We start from the raw sequence: 16,469 nt of genomic DNA, 5'->3' as shown, positions 1-16,469 counted from the left end.
CCTTGCCGATGAGTCTGGAGGGGACTCTGGCACCTTGGGGACAGTGGGGTCTCAGGTTTCCCTGAGCTTGGAGCGCTGTTTTCTGGAGTACCAAGGTGGGGCCTAGGAGAGGGGGCAGTGCAGGCCTAGGGGCCCCTATTCTGCATTGAAAATCAGGATAAGGCATCCAACTCTCTGGCTGACCTCTGGTGCCAGGGACTGCCCACTGGACAGGACACACTGGGCTCCTTCCCCTCCCACTCTTCTTGCCAGTCTCCCTTTAGTGGCCAAGGTCACTCTCACATGTTCAAGAGACAGAAGGCAGAGTCCCTCCTGGGAGTCAGGCAGTGGGAGCCTGGGAAGGAGGGCCTCACCATCCACCAGGAGGGACCAGAGCAGGCCCAAGGCACTGAAGCAGATGTCCCTGTCCTTGGAGAATCTGTACAGGTGCTCCAGGATGAGCTCAAACAGCCCTGCCTTCTGCAGTTCCTCAGAGACCTGCACTGTGGGAGAGAGGGGGGCCCTTCCAGCAGGCCTTCCCAGAGCACCGCTGCCCTGGGTTCCCAGGTGCTGTGCATTTCCTGGGCCGCCACTCAGCACCTCCCACCTATGACTAGGCTGAGTCCCACGGCTGTAACTCCTCAGCCCAGAGCCCAGCCTGCCTTCCTAGGTCAGCTGTGGCCTTTCCCAGCACACAGCCTGCCTGGTCATTGTGTGATGCCTATTCCTGGGCCTCTCACGTCACAAGAGTGGATCAGTGAAGGATGACAGGTCATCAGGTCTGGAGTGGTGGGCACATACTGGGTCTCAGCCCTGCCCCACCATAGAACCTGACGGGTGTCCTTGGGCTCTCAGGAGCCCTGGCTTCCTCTGGGAGGACAATGCCCACCTGTGAGCGGGCTAGGAGGAAGGAAAGGGTGTTACCTGGTCCCAGGGGAGCCTGGTGAGGACCTCTCGTCCACTGGGGCACAGCCTGGTTGCCTGCTGCCCCCCTGACCATGGGCACAGAGCATGTGAATGTGAAATGCATACGTGCAAGGCCTGTGGCCAAACCTGGCATGTAGTCTGCCTGTGAAAGTGGAGCCTGGCCTCCAGAGCACAGAAAAACCACCAGCATGGGACCAGAGCCTCTGCCGACCATGTGGCGTGCTATCTCAGCAGCAGGCCCTGTGCCACCTCTGCTTGTGTCCAAGCTGGCCCTCCCCAGCTTGTGCTCTGCAGCCCGGCTTCCTAGAGTGTGCAGGAGGCAAGGCAGGAAGGGCCGGCACACCCACCCTGGCTAGAGATTATGGTGAGCAGGCTGTAGCCCTGGGTGATGAGCTGCTCCGAGTCTGAGTGGCTCCTCATGATGCTCAGCAGGGAGCAGATGATGGAGATATCCCATGGCACCTGGGCTTCTGCGTCCTGCACCAGCACTGTACAGGCCACAAAAGGAACCTGGGTTAACCCCACAACTGAGGATGGGGGGGACAGCAAGGCACACATATCCTCCCTGCCTGGCTTGGGGACAGCACTTTTTTTTTTTTAAGGAAACAGGTCTGCCTTGTTCTCCAGCATGGAGCAGGTGTCCATAAACCTAAGGCCCTTGCACTGCCAGTCTGTGGCACCTCAGGCTGGTGCTGGCTTCCAAGAGCTTGCTGAGTCTGTGGCGAAGGGGCAGAGTAAACAACACAATTCAGGGCTGGGGCTCAGCTCAGGGGTAGAACGCTTGCCACCATGAGCAAGGGCTTGGCTTCCAGCACCACAAAGGCAAACAAAAGGTCACAGTCTGAATGAATGGTTCATGGGAGTGAAACCCTCAATATTAAAACCAGAGAGGTAGGTAGATAGGTAGTTGTAAGAACTGAAGTCAGTTGAACCTGTTATTCATGATCCAGAGAATTGGGGGGAGGCTGAGCAGTCAGCTCCCCCTGCTCCTACTTGGGCAGCAGGTCAGTGCCGTCCCCTGCTGCCCATGCCACCACCTCTGCTGCCCTCTTACAAGCCTCTCCTGGGGGCACAACCCACCCTCCTGGGGCAGCTCAGAGGACCCCATCCTGTCCAACACCTTCTTGCATAGCTGGGAAAGCAGCAAGGGGGACAGGTGCTTGCCCAGGGGCACAACAGTCCAAGTGTAGCCCACATCTCCAGACTCCTGGCCTGAGGCCTGTTGTCCCAGGAAGGGGTCAGATGAGCAAGGGGTCAGATGACAGGATGGGGTCCTCTGAGCTGCCCCAGGAGGGTGGGTTGTGCCCCCAGGAGAGGCTTGTAAGAGGGTAGCAGAGGTGGTGGCATGGGCAGCAGGGGACGGCACTGACTTGCTGCCCAAGGGTTTGAGCTATTGAGAGGGCCACACACCCAGGGTAACTAGTGTGGGCTGGAAGCACCAGGAGTGTCCCCAGCCTGCCCTGCACCCACCATGGCTCAGGATGCGCAGTAGCAGGGAGCAGGCACAAAGCTGCAGGTCGAGGATCCTCTCATGCAGCTTCATAGCGGTGACCACCACCTCCACCAGCCCCATGGGCCACAGCAGCCCTGGTGAGGTAGGAGGCACAGGTGAGGCATGTGGGAGTAGACCTGAGACCAAGAGACCACTGGGATTCTACAAGACATCAGAGGGGCCCCAGGTAGGTGAAGAGGAGAGCAAAGATGATCTGTCCACACGTGCATGGAGTGCTCAAGGCCTGCCAGGGGACCCTGCTGGGAACCAAGCCCAGGGCGTGCATGCTGTATCCCGTCTCCACCTCGGAGCTTCATCCTCTCAGTGTTTTTTTGTTTTGTTTTGTTTGAGGTGGGGTCTCAGTATGATACCCAGGCTGGTATCAAACTCCTGGGTTCAATAGATCCTCCTGCCTCAGCCTCCAAGCGCCAGCACCACAGGGGCACGCTATCTTGAACTTCTGGCACCACGAGGCCCTCCCAGCCCTTTCCTTGTCAGAAGAGCATAGGTGACTTTGGTGAGGGTGCAAGGACAGATGAGGCACCCAGGACACGAAGCCATGGTGAACCCTTCCAGAAGCTCGCTGAGGCAGGCATGGCTCCAGGTGGTGGGAAGAGCCCAATCTTGGCTAAAGGGCCCAGCTGTCTCCATTTTACAGGAAGGCAAAATCTCCCTCTGAGCTTTATCCTGGTTATAGCCTAGCAGCACGTGGGATCCGGCTTTGGGGGCAATGGCCAGTATGAGTCGCCTACTGCCTTGCTAGGAGGCCACAGTTTGCCTCCATAATCCCCAAAGCCTCAGCCACTGGGACAGTCCTCAGAGGAGTCTTAGTATATGTCTAGTGGATATAAGGTGGATGGATGGAGAGGTGGGTGTGTTAGTGGACAGAGGGAGAGGGGGATGGAAGGAGAATGGACAGATGGACAATGGACAGGTGGGTGGAGGGAAGATGGATGAATGGCTGGATGAAAGGGGGATGCATGGACGTGTCATATTCAAGCAGGAGAGATAGGTTAGGCAGAGAGATTCTATAAAAGCATGTTTTACAAAATCATGGATACAGGGGTGTTGTGTTCTCTGGTACACAACAGGCAGAATGTCAGTGTGTCCATGGTTGGCCATCACTAGGACTCATCCTGACACCAGAGCTCACCCTATAGGAGCTCTTGGGGGCACATGTGCACAGGCAGTGGTCTGTTGGGTGCCGTTCATGGAGTGGAATCTAAGAAAACTCCAATGCCCACCATAGGGTGGCTGGACAGATGGGTACCTTATTATGGACCCCTTAAAAATCAGGTGAGGCCACCCATCCCCACCCTTCTCTGCCTGGCAGAAGAGGCATGGGAAGAATTCCAGACTGCTTCCTGTCCAGGCAGATAATAAGGCACAGGACCCCCCTGGGAACGTGAACAGGCCTCCAAGGTGTAAGCAGCACTGCTGGCAGCCGGGGAGGGGAGAGGCAGGGCTGTACCTAGCTGGTCCTCAGGTATCTGCAAAAGCCTCTTCATGGCCTTGATCTGAACTTCAGGACGGCTGGGGAAGTTCTCCATGGCCTCTGTAGGGAATAGGGAGGACATAGGGACCCTGCTGGGGCCCAGGTCTCCTGGCCATGAGGTAGCGTTCTTATCCCTACTTCACAGATGAGGCCACTAGGACCAAGTGGTTGATCCAGAATCGAGCCAAGTCTCTGGGAACCATCCCGAGTCTCAGTGTGTGCTGCCCTCACCCTGGCTCGCAGGATGCACACTGGCTAAGTGGGGACACTCAGGGACCACTGTGTGCCAGGGTGTGGACCCACAAAGGCAGGGGCTCTAGGGGGGTGGGCAGCAAGGAGCCCGTGTAGCCTTGCAGAGGATTTGTGTAGCAAATGATGGTAGGCACGTGGGGCCAGACTGAGGAAATGGACTTTGTGCTATAGGTGACGGGGGCTATGGAGGGTATTTAAGCAGGGCAGTCTTGGGATGGAGTGGAGGTGGAGAGCTTGGAATGTTCCTGCACCCTGGCCATGAATGAGGAGGGGGTCTACTGGACTGGGTAGTGGGGAGGCACCAGCCAAACAATGGGCTGCCAAGGCCAAGGACAGCTCCCAACACACCCCATGTCCCCACCATCACCTAAGATGCTGGTGACGTTGCCTTCTAATAGTATGTTGGTGATGATCTCGGGCACCACCTGCTGGTGCAGGGTCATGGCCACACATGAGGACTTGAATGAGCCACTCACAAAGGTCATACGAACCACAGCCCTGGCAGAGGAGCAGGGAGAGCCAGCTGCACCAGCTGCCTCCCCCATGGTGTCCCATGCACTGCCCCTCTGCCTTGGGCTGAAGGCTGCTTGTCAGTGGACCAGCCCTGGACACTGGCCTTCCCTTTCAGATCTGCTTGGCCAAATCTCTTCTGATGTGCTATGTGTCCAGCCAGTGCCCTGGCAATCCCACTTCCAAGGACCTTCCCTGCTAAGGCTCAGGGCCTCAGAGGAGTCCTGATCCTTGTGCTTTTGCCTTCTGGGCCCCTTCACGGAGACATAGCATCAGATTTGATGACTATGCTGGTTTAGAGGTCAATACAACCCATGCAGGGTTCACCTTTTCCTTCTGATTTTGAATTAGAATGGACATTTTTTTCCTGGAGCCTGAGAAATACCAAGGGTCCTGGGGCTGAACCACCTGTGCCTGTTGGAGCCAGGCCCACTGTGCCAGTGTGCAGAGATGTGCAGTCCAGGTGGCTGGCTGCCAAGTGGTTTGGGACAGCCACAATGCTGGGAAAAACCCAGTTATGCAGGGGGAAATAGGGTGGAGCCAGCAGCCACGTCTGTGTCGGGTGGAGAGATGCTGAACGAGGCTGCTAGGTTGAAATAAAACCCAACCCTGAGCTCACTTGATTGTTATTCGATCCAAGGGGTTGATCTGCAACATTAAGGGCAGGAGGGAAGAGAAGGTTTCTACATCTGGGATGTGTTTCTCCTCCATGGTCTTCAGGATGGCTTTCAGGCTGCCAGAGTTCTGGCGGAGGGACTTCCGCAGGTACATGGCTTCTGTAGCCTACCAGAAGAGAGGACACAGAGTTTCTGCAACTAAGTGAAAGCCAGAGTAAGACCACAGGCAGAGGCCACAGGAGCCTTAGAGCTCCTCCGTGAAGAAGAAACGGAGGTTCAGAGAAGCAAGAGAGCCATCTCATTGAGTGGAGAGGCAGGCAGGGGACCATGTGCCTTGTCCATTTCTGCCCAGAGGCCCTTATCTGGACCCAGCTGACAAAAACGCTCTTCGTGCCCATTAACAGAAGCAAGGGCCCAAGGTCACCCAGTGCCAGGGAAGCACTGGAGCCCAGACCCTTCAACACAGCACACAGCCTGGAGCAGAAGGGCCCTCACTCCCCTGGAGTCCCTGTAGGAAGGGAGCAGCAAGGTGCTCTCAAGCTGAACTGGGCCATCTGGGAGATAGTGGGGATGCTGAGGCCCAGCCAGCCACCTGTGCTCTCTGGATTCCCTGTGACTGGTGATGGACCTAGGTGGCCAGTGGTATGTCCTTGTTCTCAGGGTGCAGCAGACACTGGACTTCTCTTTAGTGTGTAGATACGATGTGGCAAGGCTCAGCTCCCCAGCCTCCCTAAGTCAGGGTGGCCAAGGGGCCATACAAGGTGCCCTGGCCCTTCCTTGCCCCTCCTTCCTGTCCGCAGGCAGGCCTAGCACAGATGAGAGCAGGAGCCACACGCTAGGACTTGCAGAACAGAGAAGCGCCACACACGTGCAAGCTTGTGTGACACACAGCCCCGAGTGTTCCTGCCCAGTCTCCTGAGCTGCAGCCACAGGCACCCCCGACTCTAGGGTGCCTGGACCAGGGTTTCCTTGCTGCCAGGGGCAGGGCTGAGGGCCCACAGCCACCAAGTGAGCACGAAACCCTGCTGCCTGTCTCCTCTCAAGGGCTCCCTGTGCCTGCATGGAGCAGAGTGTGGGTGCTGACGGGAAGCAGGGCGAGGGCCCGCCTCTCCCTGGAAGGCAGCTTACATTCAGGAAGGAGCAGCTGGCCATGTCGAGCATGATGCAGCCCAGGGACCAGACGTCAGACATCTGGCTGAAGGTGAAGTCCAGGGCTTCAGGGGCCATCCAGGACTTTTGAAAGGGGTCTGTTGGCAGGAACAAGGCAGGGATCCATTGAGTCCTATGTCCCCTGAAGGGGCAGAAGAGCAGAGCCACCCTGCCCAACACTGTCTCCTTTTTGGTTTCCACTTGCAAGCAGCTAGAAATATGAGCCCTTCAGTGGCCCTTCTTGGGTGAAGCAAGAAGTATAGCTGTGGGCAGTGAGGGGTCCCTCCTTGCTCAGTTAGACCTTCACCTTGACCTTGAGCCAGGGAAGCCATCCATACTGACAGGAAGCCATCCATACTGACAGGTGTCTGGCAGGCTGGCCCACCTGTGGGCATGTCTGTGCCCACAACCGCTGTAGAGGAGCTGCCAAGCATATGCCAAGCAACTAGGATGTATACCTCTTTCAACATCCTTCCCTCCACACGTCAGGACCCTGGGGCAGAGTCCCAGTGAACCCCAGAGGAGACAAAAAGAGCAGGGTCCTCAGGCTGGTTTGTCGGCCTCCAGCAGCCCTTCCTTCTCTGCACCCCATTTCCCAGCCACACAACAAAGGTCTGGACTCTAAAACCCACGCCAGGATCACCTCCCACCAGTCCACCCCTCCACACGCTCACCTCCATCATCCGTCCATCATCTGTCCACCCAATCCAAGGGCAGAGTGCCACCAACCACTGCCACCCAGGACTCGGGTTCTGCACGTGCTGTTACAGGCTTGAGGCCTGCCTCCCTTCACACTGTTCCCCTTTTGAATTAAGAGAACTTGCTCCCTGCAGCCCTCCACTATCTCCTGGGCCATCTGAGGACAGCACTTGAGTCAGCAGGCCCTCCCCACTCCCCATTCTAATCTTCCTTTGGGGGCTTTCTCCTCGACGAGGTTTACGTTTTCAGGGGTACCCAGGTGACTGCTCTTTCCTTGGGGCTGTTTTCTCCAATGGCCCTGTCTTTTGACCTTGTGTCCGTTCCCCATGAGGGACTCTTGCTCAGGCACAACCAGCCAAAGGGAGCTCTGTGGGGACCTTCTAAGCAACGAGCTCAGCCCTGCCTTTCTCGCTGCCCATCCCTGCCTGTCTCCAGCCACCCTCTCCTGCCTCCTGGGAGGACCCCAACCACCTTCCTCCGCACGGACATTCCACTTGGCTCTGTGGGTCATCAGTGCGTTGGAGCTCAGGTCCTGGAGTTTGCAGTGGTTTTTACTGACCAGGCTGATGTTAGAAGGCTTGAGATTCCTGTGAACAAGAGATGGGGGTCTGGCGCTTCTGGGCTGCCAGGGGACCTTCCCCTGGGACAGCACCTGCCCTGAGCCTAAGTGTCCCACCCCCCCCCCCCACTAGAAAATTCCTTCTCCTCCTGCTTGGCAAATGATTATTTCTCATTCACATAAGATCTTATCAGTTGTTTTAAATTGGGGAAGAGCCCTAGTACAGTGGGCACACCCAGCTATGGAGGCCCCAGTTAACCTGGTGTCCCTTCCCACAGGTCCTGGCTCCCACTGGTCTGAGAACTGATTGTCCACCATTCTGTAAGACCCACAGTGAGGCCTCACTCGTGTTCACTTCATACACACAGCCCATGTGCTTCTCTCCCCAGCCCCTCCCACAGGGGCCTTGGAGCCTGAAGCCGTACCACTGGCAGCTTGAAGGCTGGACCTATGGTGCAGCAGCCCATGCTGGCCATCCAGAGGCTATGCCATGACAGGCAGCCTCACCCGTCCTCCAGGTGTCTTATCTGCTTCTTCTGTTGCACTTTAGAGCCACCCTGCCCAGGCCATAGCATATCATGCAGCTGTGCATTGTGGGGTGAGTCACTCAAGGTGGCAGGGAAGGGCCCTGCTCCCCTCCCTCAGCCAGGGAAGGTGCCATCCTACTGGGTCCAGATCTTGCCCAAGGGTGCTGGTACCCGGGCAGCTGGCCACCCCTAGGAAGAGGACTGTCACCTGTGGATGATGCTCAGCTGGTGCAAGTACTCCAGAGCGTCCAACATCTGACCCAGGATCTCCTGCATCCACTGGGGAAAAAGCAAGAGATGCCAGCAAGGGGAGGGGCCTGGAACTTCCTGAGTGGGATTCCATGCAGCTACTGTTAGGCAGGCGCCAGCTCAGCAGTCAGCAGGACAGGGGTACACTGCAGACCCCAGTGCCCAGGGGCTTTGACCCTACGCCCTGCCTCCAGCAGCCACCTGTGGCCCGTTGCCCCACGCCTGCTCGAGCTCTTGGCATGCGGCCCTTGTGGGTATCTGACATGTTAAAGCCTGCAATGCCTGCTTGGGCCTTGCCCCTTCATGTTCCATTAGAGTGAAAAGAGCCCTGAAAGAGAACATTCTAGAAGCATTCTGTGTAAGAAACAAGCTGCATCTAGTGTCCAGGGCAGTGATTTTTCAAACTGTGTTCCTAGGACCCCTGGCTTCCACACTGGTGCCTTAGGCCACCCCAGGGTGTCAGGGGCTGGGCTGCAGGGCCCTAGCTTCCTCCTAGCCCTGGAAGAGCGGCAACATCTATGTTCCAAAGGGCCCCACTGCACACATGTACAAAGCCACCATGGAGTGTGCCTCAGAGGCCAGGTCACCAGAGGAGCTGGGTACCCCTGAGCCCCGTGGAGAGATGGCACCAAGCAGAGGAATACTTTGAGAAAAGCAGAATGCATCTAGGCTGGCCCAGACCCAAAGGTGAAAGTGAGAAGTGAGCAAGCTTCGAGAAGGAAACAGGAGGTGGGAGGAAGGCTGCCTAAGCCAGGGCTCAAGAGACACTGGCCAGAAGGGATGACACTGATGCACCAGACTTCATTATGATGAGGACCTTTGCTGGCCGCAAGACACTGCTAAGAAGGGGAACTGGCAAGCCATGGACTGGGAGGAGATCTCTGGATACCCTGTCCAGATTAAAAAATAAACAAACTACAAATCATTAGGAAAAAGACCCTGTAAGTGTTGAAATGAACAAAAGTACTTGAAGAGATTCCATGCCCAGACTGTCCTCACCACAATCACTCTGCAGGCCAGCCATAATGGAAACTCACTCCCAGCCTCCACAGCAACCCCGAGCCGACTGGAACCTCGCGGTGCAGTAGAGCAGCCTCACCCTGGGAACCACCTGCACCACCCTCCCAGGGCTCACACCAGCTTTTCAGACAATTCCACTCCTCCACAGCAGCCTGACTTAAAATGGCCCAAGCCAGAAGCCACCAAAGGCCCATCACTGCCTCAAAGGTGACCAGAGGAGCACCGGAGGGCGCAGAGGGATCTGGTGGGCCCGAGGAGGAGGGATGAGCAAGGTTGGCTCCCCAGCCAAGCCCTTTGGAGTGAACTTCAGGAGTTGCATGATGACAGTCTCTGGAGGCAGGTGGTGGCTGTGGACCTCTGGTTTTGGGAACAGCTCTGGCCTCCTCTGGAGGCTAGAGGCAGGTGTGTGTAAAGTGTCAAGATGTGGACTTGAGGGGCTGGGGATGTGGCTCAAGCGGTAGCGCACTCGCGTGGCATGTGTGCAGCCCGGGTTCGATCCTCAGTACCACATACAAACAAAGATGTTGTGTCTGCTGAAAACTAAAAAATAAATATTAAAAATTCTCTCTCTCTCTAAGAAAAAAAAATTGTGGACTTGAGGTGGACTTAACGCACCCCTCACACGCTGGGCAACTACCCTCCCCTCTGCCTAGGCTGCCCCGTGGGGCCGCAGGCCCCGGGCTGGGTCTGTGTTACCTTTGGATCCATCTCTGCCTTCTCTTCCCTCTTACTCTGAATGACCATCTGGAGGCTACCCTGGCTGTACTCCATCACCAGACAGAGGGACAGAGAGGAGACCTGTGGGGACACAAGGCCCTTCACCAGCTGCCCCAGCCAGGCCCAGATACTCTGTGGCGTCACTGCTTTGGTCACACTGCTGGCTGGAGGCCCTGCCTCTTGTCTCCCCATTCCCAGGCACCGCCACCCCAGGTTCTATCTGCTCCCAGTTGCTTGGCCTTTCCCGACAGCTGCAGCCACTGGAAGTGGGGACCCCTCTGCTGGGATTACCCTCACCCTTCACAGGTGGCAGCTTCCCTGGGTGTCAGCTGAGATGCACTTCCTCTGAGGAGCCTGTCTTGCTCCCTTCATAGTGACCTGTCTTCTTGGCTTTTTTGCCCCTTCCCTGACAGCGTCAGGGGGTACTTCACAATATGTGTGGGAGCATGCAGGGGGGCCTTTCCCCTGGCTTCCCCGGGCCTGGCTGCTGGGTAGGACCCCCTGGTCCAGTGGGACACTGACATGGATATGTGGAGAGGTGGCCAAGGCCTGCCAGCCTGGAGTTTCTGGAAAGCTCCAGCTCCTTGAAGCGATAAGAAGTCATACCTGAAGGGACCCAGGGCATGGGCAAGAAACCTGGATTTGAACCCCACTCAACTCTTTACTAGCTGTGTGGCTTTGGGGAGCTCCATGACCTCTCTGAGCCCCATTAGGAAAATGAGGACAGTACTTCCAGCCCTGTGGATCTCCCAGGATGTGAGCAGACATGGAGCCAGTTAGTAAACTGTGCAGGACCTGTGGGAGTGAGGGGCCTGGGGGCCGGGATAACTGGGTGGCAAATGGCAGTGGGAGGCAGAGCAGCAGCTCCCTAGGACCAGCCTCTTCCCCCTGGAATGCAGGCTCCTGTCAGCCATGCAGACTTGCTCGGCTGGGGCTGCAGGTGGGGAGCTGGAGTGGGGCCACCAGGCTGGGTCCCCTGCATGCCACATGTGAGCCAGGAAGCCTAAAGGAATGTGGCACTCGTTGGCAGCCCTCCTAGGAGGAGGTCCTTGAGGGCTCACCTGGAATTGCGCACAGTAAGCCCCCAGGTGGTTCCCACCCCCACAGCTGTTGAGTGGGGGCTGCCACACTCAGCCCGGCAGCGCCTTGTGGGCGGGGCACGCTCAGTGGGCTTGGTGCTGCAGCCCAGCTGCAGGTGCCACCTGACCCACCTCACTGTTCCACGTGATGAACAGCTCCTGGTACAGGGAGATGTGGGCGTGCTGAAGCTTTAGCAGAGGCCTGAGCTGTGGGGATGAGAGGGAGGAAACCGTGGTCAGGGAAGCACAGTGTGCAGCTGGTGCTCCTCTGTCACATATCCCAACAGAAAGGCAAGCTGCTGGCTCTGGCAAGGCAGGGGAGCCTTATGGCTAACTGCCGGAAGGTCTGGTATGAGGCCAGTCCCAGCATGCACTGCTGTGCTGTGTGACGGAGACAGACCGTCAGCATCTCTGAGCCTCATGTGTTCATCTGAAAACAGCAGTGGGCTGGGGTGTGGCTCAGTGGCAGAGTTCTTGTTTAGCATGCACATGGCCCTGAATTCCCTTCCCAGCTCTGCAAAAAATAAAACTGAAAATTAAAATGGTGGTTCCCGTGGAACCTGCCTCACGGGGAGGTGATGCAGGTCAAGTGATGGTGTGCAGGATATGTCACCTTTGGGGCTGGCTGGGGCAGGTGAGCCCACCTGAAGTTCCCTTGACCCAGCAGAGTGCTTTGAAAACAAACCAAGGTGGGCATCAGGAACAATTAACCTGGAGAAAATGGGCTGATGGACTGCTCAGATGCTGGCCAGGCGTGAGCAGCTTGCTTGACGGCAGTGTAAGTGTTCCCCACATCAGAACATGCCCAGGCCCACCCTGTGCTTCAGTCACACTGTGGACCCAAGAGGTGCCTAGCCAGCAAGGCACAGGGTGGGCAATTCCAGAAAGAGGACCAAACAGTGACCATAAGGGAGAAGATACATTTCACCCCATATAAAATTCTAGAAAGGCAAAGAAAAGCTACTCACAGCCTCTATTTATCGATTTGATAAATTGCCAATATTGTAAATCAGGCTGCTGCCACTGGTCCATTCCAGATGGTAGAATTACATTTTCATTATTAAATAATTCTGCATTTCCCAAAATTTGCACTGTAACTAATACTTCATAGTTGAAGGAAAAAAAAGTTTCTCTTTTACAGTGCTGGGGGTGAACCCAGGGCCTTTCCAGTCAAGCACTCTGGACTGAACTGCACCTCAGCCCTAAACAAAATCATCTTTTTGAGAGATGGTTATTGGTGGATTAGCCTAGGGACTGAGCCAACAGTTAAGCTTCATCTCCTTTGGGAAGGTGTGTTCTAAATGGGCAGTTCCTGCATTTAGAAGTGGGTGTTTGGGGTATGGACTCCCTTGAGGACCTGGCCAAGAACTAATTATGACTTTCCTTCATCCTGTCACTCAACAAGGGGGTGCAGAACAGTCTCTATAAGTATGCTGCATCCTGTTCCTCTAGAGAGAACACTGTCCAGAGAGTCACCTCCTCCAGGGCCTCATTGGTATGATGCTCATCAAGGCATTCCACCTGGAGGGACACAGGGGCACCGGGTCAGTGAGCCTCTTCAACTACCATCACCCTCACTATGGCCTCACTCTCATCACTACTGCCATCCTCATCAACCCCTCCTCCATCACCTCCACTGCCATCCCCATCCCCAACCCTGTGACCTGCCCATCATCACCACCCCCATGACCCCACCCCCACCTCTGCCATCACCACGGACACCATGACCCCCCCATCATCCCACTCCCACCCCCACTATCAGTATCACTAAAACCTCCACCATCATTAGCACCACTGTCATCACCGTCACTACCACCCCACTATCCCAGCCCACCCCCACACATGACTGTCATCACTGCCGTGACCCCCCCATCACCCCACCATATGCACGGTGATCATCACGGCCACCACTGCCATCATGAGTAGGATAGTCAGCCAGGATACTCTGAAAGCCTTGAAAAGGCCCAGAAATCCCTCTCCTGGAGCTCCTCCCTGAGGAGACCACGATGCTCAAGAAGAAAACATTTGTGAGGATGTCCATCAGCCCTATTTATACCAGTGAGGAACTGAGAATGGGCAGACCACTCGTCCCACATGAGTTGACAGTTGGGTCAACCACAGCACATCAAGCAAGAGAGGTGGCCACACGGCCACCAGATCAGGGGAGGAGGAAGCTGTGGTGCTGAAATGGGGCAGTTTCCGCAATCTATTAGGTGGACAAAGGATACCATCAGCTTCAGCAATATACCACTCTTATAAAAACAAAGTTTATAAATGCTTAGGAAAAAGACTAGAGGAACACACACACTCCCTCCCATATATTCCCCCCACCCTCTCTCTCTTTATATATATATATATATATATATATATATATATATATATATATATATATATGGAAAAAATGCCTTATTTGCTAATTATTTATAGATTGATTTGCAGTACTGGGGGCAGAACCCAGGCGTGATGCACGCTAGGCAAGTGCTCTACCCCTGAGCCACATCCCTAGCCCACTGGCTGGGCTTTTAAAAAGGTCTCCTGGCTCATTGATCTGTGAGATGAGAGGGCTGACCCCTGGGCCAGCCAGCAACAGAACAGGAGGTGGACAAGGACTCCAGGACCAGCTACCTAGGGATGAGGCTGCTTGCTGGGTTGCATAGACACAGGCCTGGCGGATCTGCGGCTGCTAATGAGGTTCCTTTATCTGCAGGGTTAGTTCCTGCTCCCCCGTGTACCTGTCCCCACTTGAGAGAGAAGGGTGTGCCAGCCACTCTTATAGCAGCTCTCTTCCCCTGGACCTTCTGTTGAGCACAGGAAGGGATGCACCTCCACCCTGCTGCCTTAGCCCTGGTGAAGAGATTCCAGGTCCTGTCCTTAGCCTTGTGTGACCCTGGGCTAGTCCCTGCTCTCTGGGTCTGGTTCCCTTTTGGTAAGACTGGCAAACTGTAAAGAGTAGCATTGTGCCCACAGAAGTCAAATCCTCATGGATCCTGTGTGATCTGATTAGGATGGGATGGCCCCAAGCCAATCTCTGTAAAATGGGGTCACGGTTCCTGTTTGACAGGATCAGGGATATTCAGTGGATTGATGCCTGGCACCCAGTATGGATGAGTGAATGGTAGATGTAGGTGGTGGAGTAAAAATCAGCATTTCTTTCCTGTCAAGGTAGAGGGCAGAGGCTCCAAGTCTGGGGAGCCCCATGCCACCCCCCACATCTTCCCCAGCTAGGTTTGCTGCCTGCTGCCAACAGGGGTCCTGGAAGCCTCCTCTGAGGGATGATGTGCTCTTCCTGGTTCATTGGGCTCTGCTTCTTACCTGCTTTATCACGAGCTTGGCTTCAGTGGCCAGTTCCTTCACCACCAGGTTCACCCCTAAGGCCCCAGGACTCAGCTGGTACAAAATCTAGCAGCAAGGGAGAGAAACTTTGAAGAGGAAACCACCTTGCACTTCCCAGTACAAACCCAACTCCCATACCTTGGCTGGTGCTTCCCACAGCCCCTGGGGGCTGGCACCATCTCCTCCTATTTTGCAATAGAGGATATGGCCCAGGGAGTCTATTTCTCTCTCTCCAAGGCCAATTTTGAAGTTTCTATGACTCCATACTCCTTCTCCAACCTATAGGGAGGGCCTTTGGGAGTCTAAGAGCAAGAACTGATCTGGGGCAGGGGGCTTATTCACTCTTTTTTTTTTTGAGTTTGTGAGGGGGGGGGAGAGGGGGAGGGAGAGAATTTTTAATATTTATTTATTTTTTTTGTTTTCGGCAGACACAACATCTTTGTATGTGGTGCTGAGGATCGAACCCGGGCCGCACGCACGCCAGGTGAGCGCACTACCGTTTGAGCCACATCCCCAGCCCCAGATTATTCACTCTTTTAGGCCCCCATGACCCCAACTTCCAGCATCTACCTCCAAACTGAGCATCTAAAGAAGGCAACTTGTCCCTGTGACTGCTACTACCAGTCATGGCCATCCCAGGGTTATGTGGATACTTCTTAACCACCCTAGTGGGAATGGAAAGCAGGACTCAGAAGAGGTGATATAGGATGAGACACTGAATCAGATTTTGGGGTGTAAAGTCAGGATTCTGTAATCCAGCCTCTGTGTGGCCTGGACTCTGCTCAGGGAATAATGTTCCAAGAAGCATAAATCAACAGGGCCAGAGGTCAGGTGCAAGAATTCTCAGTAAAATACAGTGCATTAGACAGTAAAATACACCCACATCTCAATTAAGACTTCTTCTCCCCCCTGAAAAGTAACCTTAAAAATTCTCTGACCACTAAAAATGCTTATGCTTTACCCCGGGTAGTTCCCCCTCATAAACAGAATCTCCCAACAGTAGGAAAATCTAATTGTAAGTGATTTTCAAATTAGTGAAATTTTTACAAATACTGAATCTAATATTTAATGAAAATGATATGGTAAGTATAGAAGCATTTAATTAAATGTCCATTAACGGCTTTCCTCTGTTTTGAAACTGCTCTGGTAAAAAAAAATATGACCAATATAAAAATAAAAAAAATAAAAAAGAAACTGCTCTGGTATGGTTCATTTTAGCAGACCTAGGCTGAGGGGTGTTTTTTAGCAGACTTAGACGGGGCTCCTGCCGTGTGCTCTGGGCTTGCTTTTGCCTCTAGAGGCCCCCATGGCTAGGAGGTCGGAGGAGCTACCCACAACCTCAAAAGGTCAGTGCTGGAAGCCCTTACTGTTCATCATTTTAAAGGGGGACAGAGACCCAGAGAGGTTGTGGCCTTCTAGCTGGAGGCTGACCCTACTGGGACATGGGCTCCGCCTCCCTAGGCGGACCTGGTGCTGGGTGGGCTGTGACCGTTGCCCCGCGGCGCGCAGACTTTGGGCTCGGGCAGCCTGTCCCCGCAAGGGGACATCACGGCACCTGGTATTTTTCCATGGTAGCTCGAGCAGAAGAACTTCGGCTCACTCTCCCTCCGGAGGCCACTGTATGTCCTCGCCTGGAGCCGGAGCGGGCGGCCGGACCCTGGACTGAGCGTGCTCTGCAGTGTTGGCTCCGGTGCCCATCACCCCCCCGCCCCCCCCCGCACCTCGTGCCCTCGCCCAGGGGCGACCCTCAACCGGGGTGTGTCTGCCTGACTCTGGACAAACGAGCGTCCCCCACCCGCGCGCCCTCGGCTACCGGTGCCTTAAAGGAGCTGAGGCCCAGAGAGCGGGGCGGGGCCTCGAGCATG

The 16,469-nt window shown here is 55.3% G+C and overlaps 2 protein-coding genes across 6 annotated transcripts in view; one reads left to right on the top strand and one right to left on the bottom strand.

The window, feature by feature from the left end:
• The window catches only part of Rexo4 (REX4 homolog, 3'-5' exonuclease), a 24,368-nt gene extending 14,348 nt beyond the window's left edge, over positions 1-10,020 (top strand). The window contains exon 8 of the mRNA XM_071601130.1: positions 7,958-10,020. Within this exon, the coding sequence (XP_071457231.1) occupies positions 7,958-8,173 (216 nt within the window). The 3' untranslated portion in view covers positions 8,174-10,020. The remainder of the gene's footprint in view (positions 1-7,957) is intronic.
• Stkld1 (serine/threonine kinase like domain containing 1) overlaps positions 1-16,469 on the bottom strand; it is a 24,433-nt gene extending 7,964 nt beyond the window's left edge. For 2 of the 5 annotated variants that reach the window (XM_071601127.1, XM_071601128.1), the window contains exons 1-14: positions 16,160-16,462; positions 14,584-14,670; positions 12,748-12,792; positions 11,404-11,478; positions 10,172-10,273; positions 8,415-8,485; positions 7,592-7,707; positions 6,401-6,519; positions 5,275-5,438; positions 4,513-4,643; positions 3,870-3,953; positions 2,377-2,493; positions 1,254-1,394; positions 354-482 (exon numbers count right to left, since the gene is read on the bottom strand). In XM_071601127.1, coding sequence (XP_071457228.1) covers positions 354-482; positions 1,254-1,394; positions 2,377-2,493; positions 3,870-3,953; positions 4,513-4,643; positions 5,275-5,438; positions 6,401-6,519; positions 7,592-7,707; positions 8,415-8,485; positions 10,172-10,273; positions 11,404-11,478; positions 12,748-12,792; positions 14,584-14,670; positions 16,160-16,174 — 1,396 coding nt within the window. In that variant the 5' untranslated portion in view covers positions 16,175-16,462. Of the gene's footprint in view, positions 1-353; positions 483-1,253; positions 1,395-2,376; positions 2,494-3,869; positions 3,954-4,512; positions 4,644-5,274; positions 5,439-6,400; positions 6,520-7,591; positions 7,708-8,414; positions 8,486-10,171; positions 10,274-11,403; positions 11,479-12,747; positions 12,793-14,583; positions 14,671-16,159 lie in introns of all 5 variants that reach the window. The other 3 variants (XM_027935411.2, XM_071601126.1, XM_071601129.1) reach the window with 3 other exon arrangements.

Source organism: Marmota flaviventris, chromosome 13, assembly GCF_047511675.1.
Source record: "Marmota flaviventris isolate mMarFla1 chromosome 13, mMarFla1.hap1, whole genome shotgun sequence".
Taxonomy (NCBI): domain Eukaryota; kingdom Metazoa; phylum Chordata; class Mammalia; order Rodentia; family Sciuridae; genus Marmota; species Marmota flaviventris.
Note: the sequence above shows the minus strand (reverse complement) of the source record. Positions and strands in the feature narration are given on the sequence as shown.